Below are 18573 nucleotides of genomic sequence, written 5' to 3' on the forward strand. Positions count from 1 at the left end.
TATACATTCCTTTAAAAAACAAAGCGGGGTGCTGGTGGTATTTAATTTGGGTCCATGGCATAAGGGAAGCAGGGTTAACTGCTGTCACACAGATTCCGATGTGATTTAACTTTGCAGGTAGTAGTTTGGGGAAGGGGCATTTAAGTTGGAGAAAAAGATCCCCAGGGAAGACCTTTCACTCAATTACATAGTCCACATCCAGATCAGAGGACCCTGTGGCTGCTATTTTTTGGGGGGGGGACAAAATATGTAGCTTCCTGATTTGTTCCTACTGTAAAGATTCCTGGGAATCCACAATCCAGGGCTGGAGGAAGCAAAGCTTACTTTGAGAAGCACCTGCCAGTCATAACTGAGCTTGGTTTTGCTTTGAACTCATTGTAAAGGAGGAAGAGGTCATAAGAAAAGGAAAGGTTGCTGCATTTATCTCTTGAATGGGATGCGGGAGGGTTGAAAATTGGATAGACGTCATGTAAGCAACAAGCCATTTACCTTCCCGCCGGAGCGGTACCTATTTATCTACTTGCACTTTGACGTGCTTTTGAACTGCTAGGTTGGCAGGAGCAGGGACCGAGCAACGGGAGCTCACCCCATCGCGGGGATTTGAACCGCTGATCTTCTGATCGGCAAGCCCTAGGCTCTGTGGTTTAGGCCACAGCACCACGCTGTTCTGGTTCACCAGAAACAGCTTAATCATGCTGGCCACATGACCTGGAAGCTGTACGCTGGCTCCCTCGGGGCTCCCTCGGCCAATAAAGTGAGATGAGCGCCGTAACCCCAGAGTCGTCTGCGACTGGACCTAACGGTCAGGGGTCCCTTTACCTTTAAGCAACAAGCCAACAAAAAATGACAACTGCATCAGACAAGTAGGTTTGAAAGAGTCCTCCCCCCCATTTTCTTCACAGCTGGCAGAGCAATGCTGTACTCAGAAGTAAGCCCCACTAAGTAATGGGACTTGCTCACAGGAAAATGTGTTTAGGAATGTAGCTTTAACTCTTGGGTAAGCATAGCAAGGTGGGACACATAGGTTTAATTAAAAAAAAAACCATTAAAAAATAGTTGAATTGTTGCAGTTTCTTTCCAAACCAACAACCTCTGTTAGCATGAAAGGGTTTTTGTTTTGTTTTGTTAATTCCAGTTTCTCTAGATCTTCAGGAAATTCCACTTTCAAGGGGATTTTGCTCTTGGTCATCTTAGGTGTACAAAACATATCTTAACCTTGCAATTAGATGCTTTCTTTGCATTCTTGATACATCTGCAGTGAGGGACAACTTTCCAGTGCTTCCATGTGCTACAGCCATTGGAAGATACATATATATTTGAAAGGGATTTTCCCATCCTGACATTTGTTATGACAGCAGGAATATGGAAGCCTATGCCTGAAAGACTTAGGAGCCTTTGGGTGCTGACAAACACTGCACCTCGTTTTTCCTGTCTTGCGTATTGAATACGATCTGCTGTTATCACCCACACAAACCAGACTGGATTGCAGGCAGGCAGGCAGAGGACCAGTCGGCTGCAGTCAACTCCCATGCAGGGACCCTGAAAATAAATTGACTTGGATCCTAGGAACCTGGTGAGTGTTATCACTATTGAATTAGATTTGCCCACAAAAAGGAAAGACAAATTTGCACTCTCTAGTATGCTGCATGATTTGATTTTAGGAAGTGGGTATGTGTGGGTTGCCATATTTCAAGAAGGAAAAATCTGGACACCAAAGTTGTTGAGCACTTCCTTGTTCTGTTTGCAAAAACCCAGACATTTTGCCAATTTAAAGCAAATCCCCCCAGATGCAAATGTTGTGCTTGGAAGAAGAAGAAGGATAATAACAAAGAAGATTTAAAGAAGGGACTAGTGGACACTCAAAGCAGTAGAAATATGAGATGATTGGACCCTACTGAACTTGAAGCATGGGAACCCCCAACAAAAATTTTTAATTTGGCAAAATATTTGGACTTTATGATATATATTTGTATAATTTGGAATATTTAATGTGATTTGATTGGATTGTTAAAATGGAAAACTTAATAAAAATTATTATTAAAAAAAAAGGAAATGTTGTGCTTGGAATCCTGGACATGTCCGGGACAAAACCGACAAATAGCAACCCACACATTATCATTATCATTAATATCACTTCTAAAAAGTGATGCTGCTTTAGTTAATTAGTATAGGAGTACCCTCCATTTCTTTAACAGATGTATGCAGTGGTCAGTCTCTACAAAAAAAATGAGAAATTGGCTATCATTTGCAAGCCATTGATCTGGTCTATGGTAGTTACACAACATTATTTATTAATTCATTTCTTTTATTTATTGCATCCATATCCAACCTTTTCTCCAAGGAGCTCAAGGAGGTGTACGTGGTTCTCTGCTTCCTCATTTAATTCCCACAACAGCCCTGTGAGGTAGGTTAGGCTAAGAGGTAGTGGCTGACGCAAGGTCACATCCAGTGAGCTTTATGTCCAAGTGGGGATTTGAACCCAGGTCTCCCAGGCCTAGTCCAACACTCTAACCACTACACCACACTGACTCTCTCATTTAGAAAGAATAAACAAACACAATGAGGCCTATAAATCCCATGCAGAAGTCCATCCTGGGAGAGGATAGCCTTTTAGTAGTGAAAGAGAATTATTGAATTGTCTAATAATCCAGCTTTGGTGCTCAGACCATGTTCCCAATGATCTTCACAGCTGCCTTAATAAGTTCTATCAATTGTTGTTCTTGACCATCTCGGATTGTTTTCATTTGATTTTTCATTCTGCATTGCTCAGGTGGAAAAACAGCTACCACCCACCCCCAGGCTTTCTCAATAGAAGATTATTGGACCTTGCAGTTGTGATCTGTTTCGTATGGTTTGAAAAGGATTGGGCAAGAACACAACAGCTTTCTTGGGAGGAGCAGCTACAACGCCCTACAACTATTTTTCTCTTCCCTTTGGGCTGGGAACCTGGAGTCACACAAGAGTATATTAGTTCATACACAACTCAAAAAATTAATCAGGTCGTCCTCAGTTGAGAAAGTGGCTGCTTTGAATGCTGTACGGTAAGATCAGTATTACTTCGGGTTTAAAGGGTTAATGCAGAAGGGAAATATCCTAAATATGCAACATTGCATTTAACTTTCTTATTAGCTTTCTTAATTGAGACTGTAACTGTGTTAGGGGTAAACTGTAGTTTCCAGTATACACTGGAGGAAATTGTGTGCTATAAAAGCACAGCTTGGGTGTGAGTATTCTACTGGATATTTTTACTTACCTGGGAGGAAGGTGGTCAAAGCCACATAGATGCAAAGGTGCAAATGATCTGAAATAAATCAGACAGAATAAATAATAATTTGGAGCAAATATCAGAGCTGGAAATGTGAATTTCAGCTATCTACAGGCTGTATTGTTTGTTTATTTTGCAACATTTATATACCTCTTGATTTTAATAAAACCTCAAAGTGGTATATACCATGATCCTTTTGTATGTATGAACTCCCTGCAGAACAATATTACTGCCTTAGTTCATAATTCAGCAGATGAGAACAGAGTTTTAGGATTAGAATCTAAGAAAATTACGGGTAATTAAGAGCCAATGGGTACTGCAGAGGATGCAGCACTTAGGAAACCAGGAGGAACTGAAGAAGCCTATTGTGCACATGTGTAAATGTTCAATTACTAATTTCCAAATAGAATTTAATCATTACACAAAATGTGTAATGTCATTACACAAGGCTGTCAGTATAGCGTTGGTGGTGGTGTGTACATGAGAGTAGAGGACAAACTCCTGGTAAAATGTGATGGTAGAAAAAGATGACCTGTCATCACACAGCAATTATATAACTCAAGAGCTTTCCAGACTGTGTGTTGCGGCACATTTGTGTGTCAGCCATAGTGTGTAGGTGTGTCATGAGAATGCTCCCTGCACCCCTCCCGGGGCTGAAAAGGGGTTAATTTAACCTCCAGTTTGCTAGTAAAACTGAATTACTGTGTTCCAAAATGATGCATGTCTAAAATGTGTGTCACCAACATGAAAAGTTGGGAAAGCTCTGATAGAACTGCTTCTGTCCCTCTGTGCTGTTGCTTGCCTACTTCTCTTACCTGCTTGGATAAATGAGATTCCAGGAGTGCTATTAAGCAAGTGCCTAAAGGGAATCTGCCAATAGGATCATGGTGGGAATGGGTTGGGGATTCAGTAGTACCTCAGGTTAAGTACTTAATTTGTTCCGGAGGTCCGTTCTTAACCTGAACTGTTCTTAACCTGAAGCACCACTTTAGCTAATGGGGCCTCCACAATTTCTGTTCTTATCCTGAAGCAAAGTTCTTAACCTGAAGCACTATTTTTGGGTTAGCGGAGTCTGTAACCTGAAGCGTATGTAACCTGAAGCGTGTGTAACCCGAGGTACCACTGTATTTGTTTGTTTATTTGTCTATTCTGTTTCATAAAATTTATACACCGCTTAATTGAAAAAACAAAAAACCCAAAGTGGTTTACAAAAGATATAACACGCAAAAGTTAAAATACTAAAGCAGATTTAAATTATCTCAATTTTCTAAGCATCTGGGTAGGCTTGTCTAAACAGGAATGTTTTTAGCAGGCGCCAGGGGAAAAGAGTACAGTGAAGGCGCCTGCTTAATCTCAATAGGCAGGGAGTTCCAAAGGGTATACGCTGCCACAGTAAATGATCAAGTTCTTACAAATGCGGAACGGGTATTATGTGACACCTTTGGAAGTGCTATTTCCACTGGTCAAAGTGATTGAGTGGGCACATGGTTGTATTTTCTTCCATTGCATCATGAGTTTTAAAAGAGGCACATCCAGGTTTCAGGATTGCAACCCTGAGTACTCGACACATTAAAAAGTTTCTTCCTGAGGGGTCCAGATTGCCACCAGAGTTATGTGGGTCTGTGTGTGTGTCTGAATGCCTGGTGAGAAATCAAAACGAATAGTTGACCTTTACATGTCACAATAAACCATGGTTTACTATGAATAAGCCAGTCTTGTCTACTTTGCTCTTCCCCTGCTGGCATGTCAGAGAAACAAACCACATATGCAAAAATGGCGAAACTTAACAGAAGAATAAGAAATCAAGGTAACAAACTTTTTATAAACGAATGGAAATGGTTTCTTGAATATTTACAGATAAATTGCAAACAGATAAAAACATTAGCAGAGTTATTGTAATAACCTGCAGTTTTATGAGAGTATATATTTAAAGTAGATAATTAAATGAGCAGATTAAAATTTGGATATGCAGAAAATGTTAAAAAATAAATTTAATGAACTGCAGAAAGAGGGTGAAGGAAGTCAAACTTTGAAATGTTAAATTGATTGTAAAACTAATTAAATGTATAAACTTGAAAAGTATAAATAGAAACTGGGCATCCTGGTTTGTTTCACTCTGTGGCTAAGGTGTGTAGCTGAGGCTCATTAATTGTGGTTTGTTTGAGAAGAACAAACCCCAAGCCTCTATTTGGACATAATTTGGATCATAGTTTGTTATGTGTTAGTGGGAAGGAACTGCAAGCAGTTTTGGCACATTTACAGTAACCCATCAACCATGGTTTACCATGACATGCCAACTGGGCTAACTGTGAATGCTTAGTGATCTCCTTGAGGCCTTCACCTCCCTTCTGAAGCCCACCTCAGCCAATGTTTCCCTTCAGGGGAAATGTTATTCACTTGGGGACTGCTCAGCTGTATTCCATGGCTGGCATTATGGAACAGGCTATTGTGAAAAGCCTCTGGAGTTATGTCATGCCTCTGGATTCATGTGACTGCTGACTCACTCTAAAATGCTATCAGCAACACATGACGAAATGGTAAAATCAACAATGATAAAATGGGCGCAGGATATTGGGTATAATATTATGTTTGAAGATTGGGAAAGGTTGTGGACCTCTGGGCTGAACTTCACTGCATGTAATGCGTTGAAGGAAAATGTGATGAAAATGATGTATAGATGGTACATGACCCCTGTTAAACTGGCTAAAATATACCATTCGTCTGATAGCAAATGTTGGAAATGTAAGGAAAATGAAGGAACATTTTTTCACCTCTGGTGGACCTGCCCTAGAGTGAAGGCCTTTTGGGAGAAGATATATAATGAATTAAAAAAGGTGTTTAAATACACCTTTACTAAGAAACCAGAGGCCTTTCTCCTGGGTATTGTCGGCCAGAGTGTGTTAAAAAAGGACAGAACATTCTTTTTGTACGCAACAACAGCAGCAAGAATATTAATTGCCAAGAATTGGAAAACTCAGGAGCTACCCACTGTGGAAGAATGGCAGATGCAACTGATGGACTATATGCAATTAGCCGAGATGACCGGCAGAATTCGAGACCAGGGAGAAGAAAGGATGGAAGAAGACTGGAGGAAATTTAAGATTTATTTACAAAAATATTGTAATTTGGCTGAGTGTTGAATTGGATGCCAGTGCAGACAATTGTCTACCATTAAATTAGATTTAAGGCTGAATTATATGTCAAACCAAATTAAGATTATTAATTAAGATGAGTTAAATGATAATTTGTTTGAAATTAATTTAATAATGATGTAAGTGTATGCGGGAGGTGTGGGGGAGTCCCATGTAACAATTGAGAGATGTTAAATGGACAATGATAAGTTGTGCTTATCTAATATATGCTTTATTTGAAAACTTCAATAAATATATTATAAAAAAAAAAAAATAAAATGCTATCAGCAGACTTCCAAGCACAGATAAGATCAGCTGTTGCATCTTTTTAATTATATTTTAAGTTGATTTGAGTAGGCTGGCCAGTAAAAAAATTCATGTATCTATAGTAAACTTGGGAGTGCAGGTGTCAGAACACAATGAGTCAGTTTAAGGAGCTGCTTCGATTTAAGCAGGGGTTGAGCAAGAACACGGTCATGTGCTGAACATTGTTTTTGGGTTTCCTTCATAGCTCGATACCTTAATTCACTGCTTCTTGCCTTTCCTGTTGCTTGAAAGGCACTAGGAGGTTCTCCAAGAATATATTGGCATTCTCTTTTCCAAGCCAAGGCCATCCGCAGGCATTGAGAAAAGCAACGTTATTCTGCACACGGGTAATTGCTAATCTCAGGCTACTATTCTACACTGAGGTACTAGGGTACCTGCATCCCCATCAGTTCTTGCCTAACTGAAGGAAGATAAAAAAATATAACAGAATGTGGCAGTCAGGTGTCTGTGATGCAATCCTTGTTTGCTGATTTGGCATGGAAATTACCATTTCACAAGGACATGGATTGAAAATAAGGTGCTCAAAAGCACACAGTGCAAAAAATAAAATAAAAATTAGGACACAGGTGGGCTATGAGCAGCCAAGTCAAGTCCTGCCCACCTCCCTCCACTGCCAGTGGATCAGCCATCAACTGGCCAGTGGGTGGGAATAGTAATATTCCCATCCCATGTTGCAAAGCAGCTCAGGGACAGCAGTCAGTTTTGGGGCTGCATCAGGAGTGATGTTGGAGGCCTCCAGGGCTCCTGAACCACCCAATATAGCCGTTCCCATGTTGTTAATCTCCCTACCTGCCCCAGCATATCCTACGGAACCTTATTGTCCAACTCATGGCTGAACAGCAATGCAATGACTGTGTCTATGTGAATTTGTGTGTGTGTGTGTGTGTGTGTGTGTGTGTGTGTGTGAGAGAGAGAGAGAGAGAGAGAGAGAGAGAGAGAGAGAGAGAGAATGTGAGTGTTTGTGAGGTGGAAGGGTGTGCCAGGGAGGACGGGGGGAATTTTTAATACCATTTTTAATATTTTTTTAAAAAGTGTAATATCTGGAATCTCTATAAAATAAATAACACCATATCTTATTTGAAAAAAACCCTCATTTGTTTATCAGTTTTAGCATTTTTTCATTCTATTTAATTTAAGCTTTTCATAACAAAACATTTGTTAGCGTCATTGACAAAGATCATTCTCATAACTCACTAGTGTTGTAACCAAAGCATGACCACCTCCATCTTTGTTATAACTGAAGCAGGACTAACACCATCTTGTTGCAGGTTGACACCATAATCATGTATCCTCTTTGTAATCATGCTGAAATGCAAGTTTAAGACAGGGAAAGAGAAAGTGCAAGACACAAGGGGTGTGTAAAGGAAAGTTTTAAGAGCGTGCAAGGGCATGAGCTTTAAAACATGGGTATAAACAGGAAAATGCCTAACTAACTGAGGTTGGAAACATCCGTCTTTGTGGTTAAGCTGGGAGTAAGACTTTATCGCTGGGTTTCTTGCATGTCTAATCTGTATGAATATAAAATGTCTGTGCCCCCACTTTGGGCAAAAGATTCCTGCATTGCAGGAGATTGAACTAGATGATCCTCGTGGTCCCTTCCAACTCTACAGTTCTATGATTTTATGAAAAGCTGTATGTAAACAGAGATCAGGGCCCAGCCTCTGTTCGCCTTCTCTGATTGCTTGCTGCAACCTTTCCTGTTTGAGCAAGAAATAAAACTGCCTTTAGCGGAGAATTCTTGGGTGACACTTGTCGTTGCTGGTAAGTGCTTTAAATCAGCATAATACCCTATTTCATTTCGAAATGAATATCTAAATTAGTTTGATTACTTTTAGGATTAGTTTTTAATCGTGTACAGAAACAAGAAAGGGAGACGCAAACCACAGTATTTGAATATATTATATATTCATATATATGAGAGAGAATATCTTTCCCTAAAAGAATTCTGGGCACTATAGTTTACCGCTTGCAAAGTTACAATTCCCAGCAACATTTAACGAACTACAGTGCCCCGAATTCTCTGAGGGCAAGAATGTGCTTTATAGCATGTACAGTACACGGTCTGTTTTCTTTGCCACAGGTCATCATGTCTTCTATTAAAATCGAGACTGTTGTGAAGCAGAAGAACAGAATGGGGGAGTGCCCTACATGGGAAGAAAGGGAGAATTCCCTTGTATACGTAGACATCAATGCACAGAAAGTTTGCCGCTGGAACTCAGTCACCAACGAAGTTCAGTGTGTGTCTGTGGGTAAGGAAATAGTGTTTTTCCTTTTATTTTGTGGAATTGTTTTGGCTTTGAAGAATCAACTCCTGAGGCATGACTTTCTCAGCCAAGGTTTGTGAGAGCGAGGCAGATGCAGGCCCCCTTCAGACCCAGGTTGTTTTGCGATCTTTCCTCAGTGTTACCACATTATTGCCCTCTGAAGGGGCACTCTTGTGCTGTAGCACAACAGAAGTAGGACAACCCCCCCCCCAAAAAAAAAAACCCCATTTGGATGGCGGAATAGATTTCATCAGAGAGATGGAAAAGGAGTTAAGTAGGCTTGCTTTGGCCTTGTGCTATAAGCACGAAAGCCCGGGAGTGGGGGTGGGGTAATGCAGCCTCTTTATTTTGCATTGTGCTCATGATGGTATTAGGACAATTATATGCTCTCAATACCGTGTGTGCCTGCAAATGTTTTGGGTAGGCAGCCTACCATTTTGTTTCCAGTCAGTGCACATCTTGTAGTAATAATAATAATAATAATGATAATAATTTATTATTTATACTCCGCCCATCTGTCTGGGTTTCCCCAGTCACTCTGGGTGTTTCCCAACAGAATATTAAAAACATGATAAAACATCAAACATTAAAAACTTCCCTAAACAGGGCTGCCTTCAGATGTCTTCTAAAAGTCAAATGGTTGTTTATTTCCTTGACATCTGATGGGAGGGTGTTCCACAGGGAGGGCGCCACTACCGAGAAGGCCCTCTGCCTGGTCCCTGTAACCTTGTTTCTCACAGTGAGGGAACCGCCAGAAGGCCCTCAGAGCTGGACCTCAGTGTCCGGGCTGAAGGATGGGGGTGGAAACGCTCCTTGAGGTATACTGGGCCGAGGCCATTTAGGGCTTTAAAGGTCAGCACCAACACTTTGAATTGTGCTCAGAAACGTAACTTCCTCAAGTCCCATTATGCAACAGTGCCAGAGTGCTCCTGCAAATAGCAATAATGCAATAACACAGGGGAAGCATAACAACTACTGGAGTGGTATGATATGTGAATGTTCCAGTACAAATCCATCACTAATGCAGAGTTATTACGACCATGACATGTTGCAGACTTGCCATGCCAAAACGAAAACCAACCCAAGTCTGGAAGGGGATTTGTGGAATGGACACTTAATATAGTTTGAGTTTATTGCTCCATTGTCTCCAATCACATGCTGGCTGCAGAGATGGGAATTGTGGCCCAAAGCTTCTGGAGAGGCCCACAGTGACTATTCCCCAAACAGGCTTCATTTCTGCATGGGAGCACTTCTTCATCAAGGGTGCTCAGTGTATTTTGCCCTGGTTTGTAAACTTGTCCGTTCTTTCCCTGCCTGCAGATGCTCGTGTTGGCTCAGTAGCCCTTCGCAAGTGTGGTGGCTACGTGATCGCTTTAGGAAGAAAGTTTGCTTTCTTGAACTGGGAAGATCAAGTAGTCACTGGTATTTCTGAAGTGGAACAGGATAAACCAAACAACCGATTCAATGATGGAAAAGTAGACCCAAGGGGTTCTTTTTATGCAGGTATATATTTGATCTGAAAGCAATTGTATGCTGAGCTCAGTTTAGATAGCCCTAATGAGTTGGAATGTGTCTAAAAATTCATGAAACTGATTAATCTATATTAATACATTTGTGTATACAATAATGGTCTCTAAAATATTGCATTATAGTAGTACTATAGTAGCAGGGTAGACATAGGGTGGTATACAAATTTAAGAAATAACAATAATAGTCAATTCTGCATACAGTATAATGACCAGGATTACACCCAAGTATGCAAATTCTTGATGGCAACAATCAAAATTGCCCAAGCAGCAAAAAAAAAAATTGAATTAGAAGTATGATAATATCCATAATATATATGTAAAATAAACAACAGAGTAGTATCCAGTCTGAGAAGTTGAAAGCTTGCTAACTTGCTTAGGGAAGTTTTTAATATTTAATGCTGTATTGTTTTTAACACTTGATTGGAAGCCGCCCAGAGTGGCTGGGGAAACTCAGCCAGATGGGTGGGGTATAAATAATAAATTATTATTATTATTATTAACTATTTTTGGTTGAGCCAAATAAAAAGTACTGGCCTCCTGTGGATTTTGGCCTATTTATATAGGGTTACTTCCACTCATTTATGGAGAGAGATCATGAATGTAGATGTAATGACTTTCAAATAATTGAGGTTTACGTAACAATTCCCTGCATTTTAATGACAGTCTCCATATTAATTTTTATTAGAGCCAATTTCAGTATACTAAAAGAGCCGGTGATAGGAACAAATCCAAACGATTATCCATTTACCAGTAAAACCATCCCAGACTATCGGAAGAGGTGCATCAGTTTTCCTATTCTTCAGAGGCAACTGGACAAGTGACTGAAATATAGAGGCAGTAAACATCTTTTCAATGAGAATGAAAAATCATTTTCTGATCAAAGTTTAAAAGTAAAATAGTATTCCTTAGGTTTGTTTGTTTTTAAAATTGCAAATGTGGAACTGCTTACGCTTTAACTAAAACACATGATGTGTTACTATAATTCAACCTTTCAACACAGGTCTAGAAAGTAGCTAATTAAAAATAAAAGACCAGGGAGCCTATCTTTTGTCTCAGCTAAATTGGCGGGGTTTTTTTATTTTTTAATTGTTTGATGTAAATTTTAATGTTCATAGTAAAGGCTAGAAATCCAACGTTAGCCATGCTCAGATGAGATGCTCTGAAATTAATAGATTTAAGCTACTTAACCTCTTGGAATATCAGTAAGTAAGAAGACTGGCAGGCGGGGAGCTGGCTGAGGGCACTGTGAGGTTGGTGATTCATGAAATGGAGCCGCTTCCATTGCATGATGTATGATGTCTGTCAAGGACTTAAATATACTGTATTTTTTGCTCTATAAGACTCACTTTTTCCCTCCTAAAAAGTAAGGGGAAATGTGTGTGCGTCTTATGGAGTGAATGCAGGCTGCGCAGCTATCCCAGAAGCCAGAACAGCAAGAGGGATCGCTGCTTTTGCTGTGCAGCAATCCCTCTTGCTGTTCTGGCTTCTGGGATTCAGAATATTTTTTTTCTTGTTTTTCTCCTCCCAAAACTAGGTGCGTCTTGTGGTCTGGTGCGTCTTATAGAGCGAAAAATACGATATATATATGTATGTGTGTGTGTGTATGTGTGTGTGTATGTGTATATATATATATATATATATATATATATATATATATATATGGCTGCAATCTTCAACACACTTGATTGAGTCCCATCGTACACAATGAGACTTACACCTGAGCAAACGTAGGATTGCACTCTTCCTCACTAAAGGCTGCTAGGAAAGCTAGGAGGTCATTAGACAGGTGGTGTTGTGGGACTAGTCAAGTGATTGACCTTTGGGTGGGATCAGTGCTATTTGTGCATTTTGAAGAGAATTACCTGACCTGTGCCTCTGCTGACCACCCCCTAGGTACCATGGCCGAAGAGACAGCACCTGGAGTCAGAGCAAGGCAGCAGGGGGCTCTTTATACTCTCTTCCCTGATTGTGGTGTCGTGAAGCAGTTAGAGAAGGTGGACATCTCCAATGGGCTGGACTGGTCACTCGATCACAGGACCTTCTTTTACATCGATAGCCTGGCTTATGCCGTGCAAGCCTTCGACTATGACATGCGAACAGGAATGATTGGTAACATTCTTCTTCAAACTGTTTATTGCAACAGCTAAAGAAATACTTGGTAGTAGATTGGTAGGCAACCCTATCCTTTGGGGTAGCCAATGTGAAGCCTTGCAGATATTGTTGGACTACAACTCCCACCATCCCTGATGATTGGCTATGCTGGTTGGAGTCCAAACTCTGGAGGAGGGTGCAACTTTAGTCACCCCTATTACAAACTGTTCCTTTTCTTTCCATTATATGCCATATTGTCACATATGGCATTTTTCTTTACTTAATAACAGAAAACAACTATATATTGAACAGACAGGTGTTTATTTCTCATAAACACACACATCTGTTTTTGGCCCTGGGAAGCAACACTAAAGTGCTAATGATGTGTTAGTGTCTTAAAATCCAACTCAGCATGAAAATCAAATTTTTTGGCATTTGATTCTCGTCTCAACTTGTTCCTATCTGCAGCTGACGGAAATATGACATGCTCTCAGCTTTAAGCAAATGAGAGATGTGATTTGGTTTAAACCAAAACATTTTTGTTGTTGTTGTTCACTGATATTTTGTCATATTTAATGATGTCTGACTCCTTTTGTGCACGCCCTATTTTGTTTTTGTGTGCCATCATTTTTAAGTTTCTATTATGCCTTAGGGCCCTCAAAATATGGAAGTGGCTGAGGGCTCTCTGGACCTCTGAAACGGAATGTCCCTGATCATTGAACATGCCGTTCAAGGCTGGGAGCAGGAGCACAGGCATTCAAAGACTTGGCCAGTACTCATTGTGAAATTGAGTGTGCGCGCATGCACACACCCACATACCCCAAGCAAGCCCCATAACTTTTTTTTGCAATTTGCATTGTTTCTAAAACGTGGAAAATTTGAAAAGCACAGCAGACAGTACAGTCTGCATAAAAATAAGCACTTGAATGCTGATTGCCTTATTCTTTATGCAGATTGTTGCAGTTGCAGGCCTGTGTACAAGCTGGAGAAAGAGGAGGCGATGCCTGATGGGATGTGCATCGATATAGAAGGGAAACTCTGGGTGGCCTGTATTGATGGTGGACGAGTGATCCGCATTGACCCTGAAGCAGGTAAACGATTAATGAGGACTCTGCATTTTTGATCCCCAAAGGGCAGGGGGAGGGGGGGGAGGTAGAGATAGAAGAGATCACAAATGGAGCACTTTTATTTGACTAACTCCAGTTTAGTGACCTCTTTAAATATTTACAGGCATCATTAAATGTCTGGAAATACTTGTCTGGATTAAACGCAAGGGAGATTCTCTGCCGATTTGGGGTCATTAGTTCACCTTCTGCTGGAGTGAGCTGAGTCAAGACGAGTCTACAGACGATGAGAGACAAATATATGTTGTTTTTTTAAAGGATGTCACCCAACAGTGAACCCTAACAAATGGCCAATACCTGTCACCTGCACATAAAAAACTATTTCATACCAGTGTACAGGGATTTCAAAAACATAGTTGTGTCTCTTGTATGTTCACTCTTTTAACATGTATGCTGTATGTCCATGCTAAAGCATAATGAGTGAATTGCTCCTGAGTTATACACTGTTATGTACTGAGTTGAATAGGATCCAAACTGCAGCAGTCTGATTGGTCCTAGAACAATAGGATCCAAAAGGCAGCAGTCTGATTGGTCCTAGAACAATAGGATTCAGAATGCAGCAGTCTGATTGGTCCTAGAACAATGCAGCAGTATGATTGGTTGGCAGGATCCACCCAATCATGCTCCAGATAGAAGTGAATCCACAACCTGATTGGCTTACAGTAGAATTCTGGAATTAGCCAATCATGTGCAGCCCATTGTGTAAATAATGTATATAAAGCAGATACTTTGAGGGGACATTCATTCATTCCTCCTCACCACTATGAGCTGAATAAAGAGCATGAAATCACTTTGCGACTCTGAGTATATTTCATACACTCTTTGGTTTATCAAGAGATATTGGATATCACAATATTACTGATATCACAAAACAGCTAAAATGAGTGCTATTTGGGCTAACCATGTGGCTGTCCCTTTTAAACCTCAGGACCCTATGCAAACTATTTGAATGTTTGATATATGCCTCAGAATACCAGCCATGCATGTGTGTTTTGTTTGTGTGTTTTCCAATCACTGTCAGTGAGGGCAGGGATTTTAGGGTTCCAGTAAAAATCAGAGCTCCTCAACCCATTTTTTAATTGAATAAAAAATGGACATATACCTGCATTCTACACATTTAGCATAATGAGGAAGTAGGTGGTCGGCACTGAGTAACAATTGACTTGTTATGTCTCTCCCCCCCCCCCATACTTTTGTTTTGGTTGTCCTTTCAACTACTTTCACGCAGGAAAAAGAATTCAGACTGTCAAGATGCCTGCTTCCAGGATCACTTCTTGTTGCTTTGGAGGGAAAGACTATTCAGAAATGTATGTCACTTCGGCCTACGATGGACTGGATAGCGATGCGTTAGCCAAGGAACCCCAGGCTGGGGAAATTTTCAAGGTAAACAATTTGAGCTTTGTAAAATGAACCAAGCATAACATTCATTCAGCAGAATGTGAATAATGTAAAATTAGTTTGTAAAATTGCAGAAAGGCGGGTGTTGAAATCCCCTTCTCCTGGCCCAGCACAGTTTATGATAGTCAACATGGTGTGGCTTGAATTTTCATAATTTCTGAGGCATATGTGTTGATGGTTCACTCAGAAGGAATCGGGACTCTGTCGTTTTTTTCTGTGCTCTGTCTAATTTTCTGTAGTTGTGCACAGTTGCCTTCCTGTCTCCAGGAATATCTAGCATCCTAGATGAGCTTCTAATAGCCACTTTGTCTGGGCTCCAGACTCCAGACTGCTCACTGCTGCTATGACACGTACGTGTGTGTGTGTGTGCGCGCGCATGCACACTAACAAGGCCTTGGCAGTTCACCTGTGCATAGCCTGAGGCCTAGGTGAACCCAATGGAGCAGCTGATGCTCTAGCAGTTTGCCATTGTTATGAGAATTATAAGGTCTAAGATGTTGATAAATGTACCAGGCAGACACATACATAAATATATAAGCCACATGTCTGAAACAGTACACGAAAACAGTCCTGAAACCATATTGACTCTCCCAAATTGACCTCAAATATTTCTCTGCAAGGAGGAAGGAAATCGAAAAAGCTTTCTAATTGTCTTTGGACTGTAGGGGCTTACACCTCCCTTTTCTAATACAGTCTGGCAAGTATCTGTTAAGCTGAGCACACTATCAATATGCATACGAGATTCAGGAACTGAGTATTTACCATCACAAAAGAATGGCGAGACTGCCCAGAAAATGCAATCAGTGACCATTATCAGGTATCTGGCAGACAGAATTTCTGCTGTAGACCGCCTCCTCTGCTGTTGACCTCCTCCTTCTGTGATGTATGCATGATGTTTCAGGGGGATGGCCTTGAGCTACAGGTCTATATAAGGGCTTGCACACCATTGTTCTGTGTTCCTCCTCCCTCCTGCATGGGGGGGAAGTGAGCACTCTGTTGCACAGTTTAATAAAGGTCAGGCTTACTAGCTGCTTTGCTTCTCAATTTTCTCTGGATGGCCTCTGTTATTTTTTCCTACCAATAGGGAACCTACATAAGGACTCTTTACTGGCTCTTGGGTACCCCATAAGGGAAAAAGGAGCAGGTTTTTTTTTCTTATAACACCTTGATTTTCCTATTTCCTAAGAACCTCCTGCTCTAAGCAGTGACTGGTGATTCATATCTGCCTGCCAAATGTGGCACGAATGGATAGGCCAAGCTACGGATCAGTGCATGCAATGACAGATCAGATGATGAAATCATGTCCTGGTGATGGACTACTCCCCAGCCCCCTCTCCCACCAGCCTGCACAAACACACAGACACACAAACTCTCTCTTTTACTCCCAGTTTAGAAAGTTTGGGATGCAGCCTGCAGTGACACTTACAGCACCCCCTCTAAGTGCCTTAGCTAGCAATCTGTGACTTATTTCTTGTTCTCTGGCAGATAACAGGACTGGGTGTGAAAGGCATCCCACAGAACTACTTCACTGGTTAAATATTCATATGTGCTCGATATTCAACCCACCCAGAAGCCATGGTGGACAACAAGAGAAGCATGAATTTCAAACCTGCATTCTTATCTGAAGGCTACCTATATATCCTTTATGTACTGTAATGTTCCATAACTGGTTTTTTTCCATATGTTTGTCTTTTATGTTTTTCCCCCCAAATAGGACAAATGGCAGCTTAGGACTGTATGTGAACGTCAGGATTTTCAGTGGTTCCCCATCAAGCAAGGATCAACTTCCTCTATTAATTCTTTGTACAAATAGAGAGCAGTTTGTAGCGTCTGCTTCCCAAAAGGTCACATTTGCTTTCCAGTAGCAATTTCCATTTTAATTCCCTTGATTAATATCATTAGAATTCTTAAGAGTAAAATTGTCCTCTGCAGACAGACCTATGTTAATACGAAAGAAAATTATTCTGAAAACTGTACAAGTCGATCCTGTTAACCTGCTCTGGGAAGGAAGGAGGTGTTTCTGTTTTCCTACAACCGACGTTTAGATTAAAAGTTATTGAGTGAATTAAATTACAGTGCATCGAAATGAATAACTATAGAAATGAACAAGGGTTTTGTCAGAAAGAGCAAGGGCTGTAATTCAGCTTGTAATTAAAAGGATTTGCATTTTAAACATGATTTGACAGTTCAGCTGTTATTCCAATAAACTCATGTAAATGTCAAGAATAAACTAATATTAATTGGCTAGTAACTGGGCAGGCCTGTGAAAAGTAGGTGGCAGATATAGGACACAGTCTCATCACAGGTGAAAGGCAAATGAGCATGATACATCATGAGACATGGAGTGTGTGTCAGTAAACAAGGGGAATTAGTAATCTCACTGTATACAAGTTGTACAAGTGACAATAAAGTATTTCAATTTCAATTTCAATTAGTTATAATTTCCTTTAAAATTAAAAAGCAGCTGGTGTTTCCTGCTTCTCCTCTGAGAGAATTTTCAACTGTATGTTCTTTGCCCTCAATTAGATTTAGGGACAGCACCTGTCTGCTCATAGCAGCAGAGCCCTGCAGAAAACATCACAAGGATGCAAAACTTGGTTCTGCTACGTTTTCCTTGCTTACAAGTAATGTAAAGAACTCTGTCACATTTTCTTTCCAGTGGATTTCCCCCCTCCTGCAACTTGCATGTGTGGTTTTCATTTAAGCTGTTATGAAGTTATTATGAAGAACGTTTTGAAATATTGGAGTGGGGTGAATATCTTCCAACTTTGGTGAAATTATTTTAATTGGATATATATATAAAACTGTCACCTAAGTGGGGTTCAATGCTACTGAGATATACTTTTTCCCTCAGCTTTTTCCCTCAGCAATAAACATCCTTCTATTAAACTTTCCCCCTGAAGCATGGTAGCAAGATTGGCACCATATAAGGTATCATCTACCTGGTGCTGTTTTAGGCCTGCAATATGAGACTGCAATATGAAATTTCTGATCAAGGAGGAGGTTATGTACTGAGTTGAATAGGATCCAAACTGCAGCAGTCTGATTGGTCCTAGAACAATAGGATCCAAAAGGCAGCAGTTTGATTGGTCCTAGAACAATAGGATTCAGAATGCAGCAGTCTGATTGGTCCTAGAACAATGCAGCAGTATGATTGGTTGGCAGGAACCACCCAATCATGCTCCAGATAGAAGTGAATCCACAACCTGGTTGGCTTACAGTAGAATTCCGGAATTAGCCAATCATGTGCAGCCCATTGTGTAAATAATGTATATAAAGCAGATATTTTGAGGGGACTTCGTTTCATTCCTCCTCACCACTATGAGCTGAATAAAGAGCTTGAAATCACTTTGCGACTCTGAGTATATTTCACTGGCGACGAAGGTGGGATCCCGCTGAGCTGACTGCCACACACAGCACCGCAGCACCGCCACCTGCTGCACC

At 40.7% G+C, this 18573-nt stretch overlaps 1 protein-coding gene across 4 annotated transcripts; it reads left to right on the plus strand.

Annotated features, from left to right (window-relative positions):
- Positions 1–1467: 1467 nt before the first annotated feature.
- Positions 1468–17359, plus strand: LOC310761203 (regucalcin-like). Of its 4 annotated transcripts, XM_083610994.1 has the most exons (8): positions 1468–1573; positions 2771–3041; positions 8804–8972; positions 10308–10490; positions 12410–12625; positions 13561–13698; positions 14960–15114; positions 16615–17359. In XM_083610994.1, the coding sequence occupies exons 3-8, from the start codon at positions 8810–8812 to the stop codon at positions 16663–16665; spliced, it is 906 nt and encodes a 301-aa protein (XP_083467120.1). In that variant the 5' UTR covers positions 1468–1573; positions 2771–3041; positions 8804–8809; the 3' UTR covers positions 16666–17359. The 4 variants fall into 4 exon arrangements, with proteins under 4 accessions (XP_083467120.1, XP_083467122.1, XP_083467121.1 ...); XM_083610996.1 differs by lacking the exons at positions 1468–1573; positions 2771–3041 and adding an exon at positions 5052–5072; XM_083610995.1 differs by lacking the exons at positions 1468–1573; positions 2771–3041 and adding an exon at positions 8339–8484.
- Positions 17360–18573: the final 1214 nt, after the last annotated feature.

The sequence above is a fragment of the Podarcis filfolensis genome (genome assembly GCF_964270895.1).
Source record: "Podarcis filfolensis genome assembly, chromosome: 4".
NCBI lineage: Eukaryota > Metazoa > Chordata > Lepidosauria > Squamata > Lacertidae > Podarcis > Podarcis filfolensis.

Excerpts from the sequence above, each read along its gene's own strand:
- LOC310761203 (XM_083610993.1), top strand. The coding sequence starts at position 8,756 with ATGTGCTTTATAGCATGTACAGTACACGGTCTGTTTTCTTTGCCACAG. Across the intron at positions 10,491-12,409 it reads AAGGGGTTCTTTTTATGCAG|GTACCATGGCCGAAGAGACA; the intron begins GTATATATTTGA and ends ACCACCCCCTAG. Across the intron at positions 15,115-16,614 it reads AGGCTGGGGAAATTTTCAAG|ATAACAGGACTGGGTGTGAA; the intron begins GTAAACAATTTG and ends GTTCTCTGGCAG.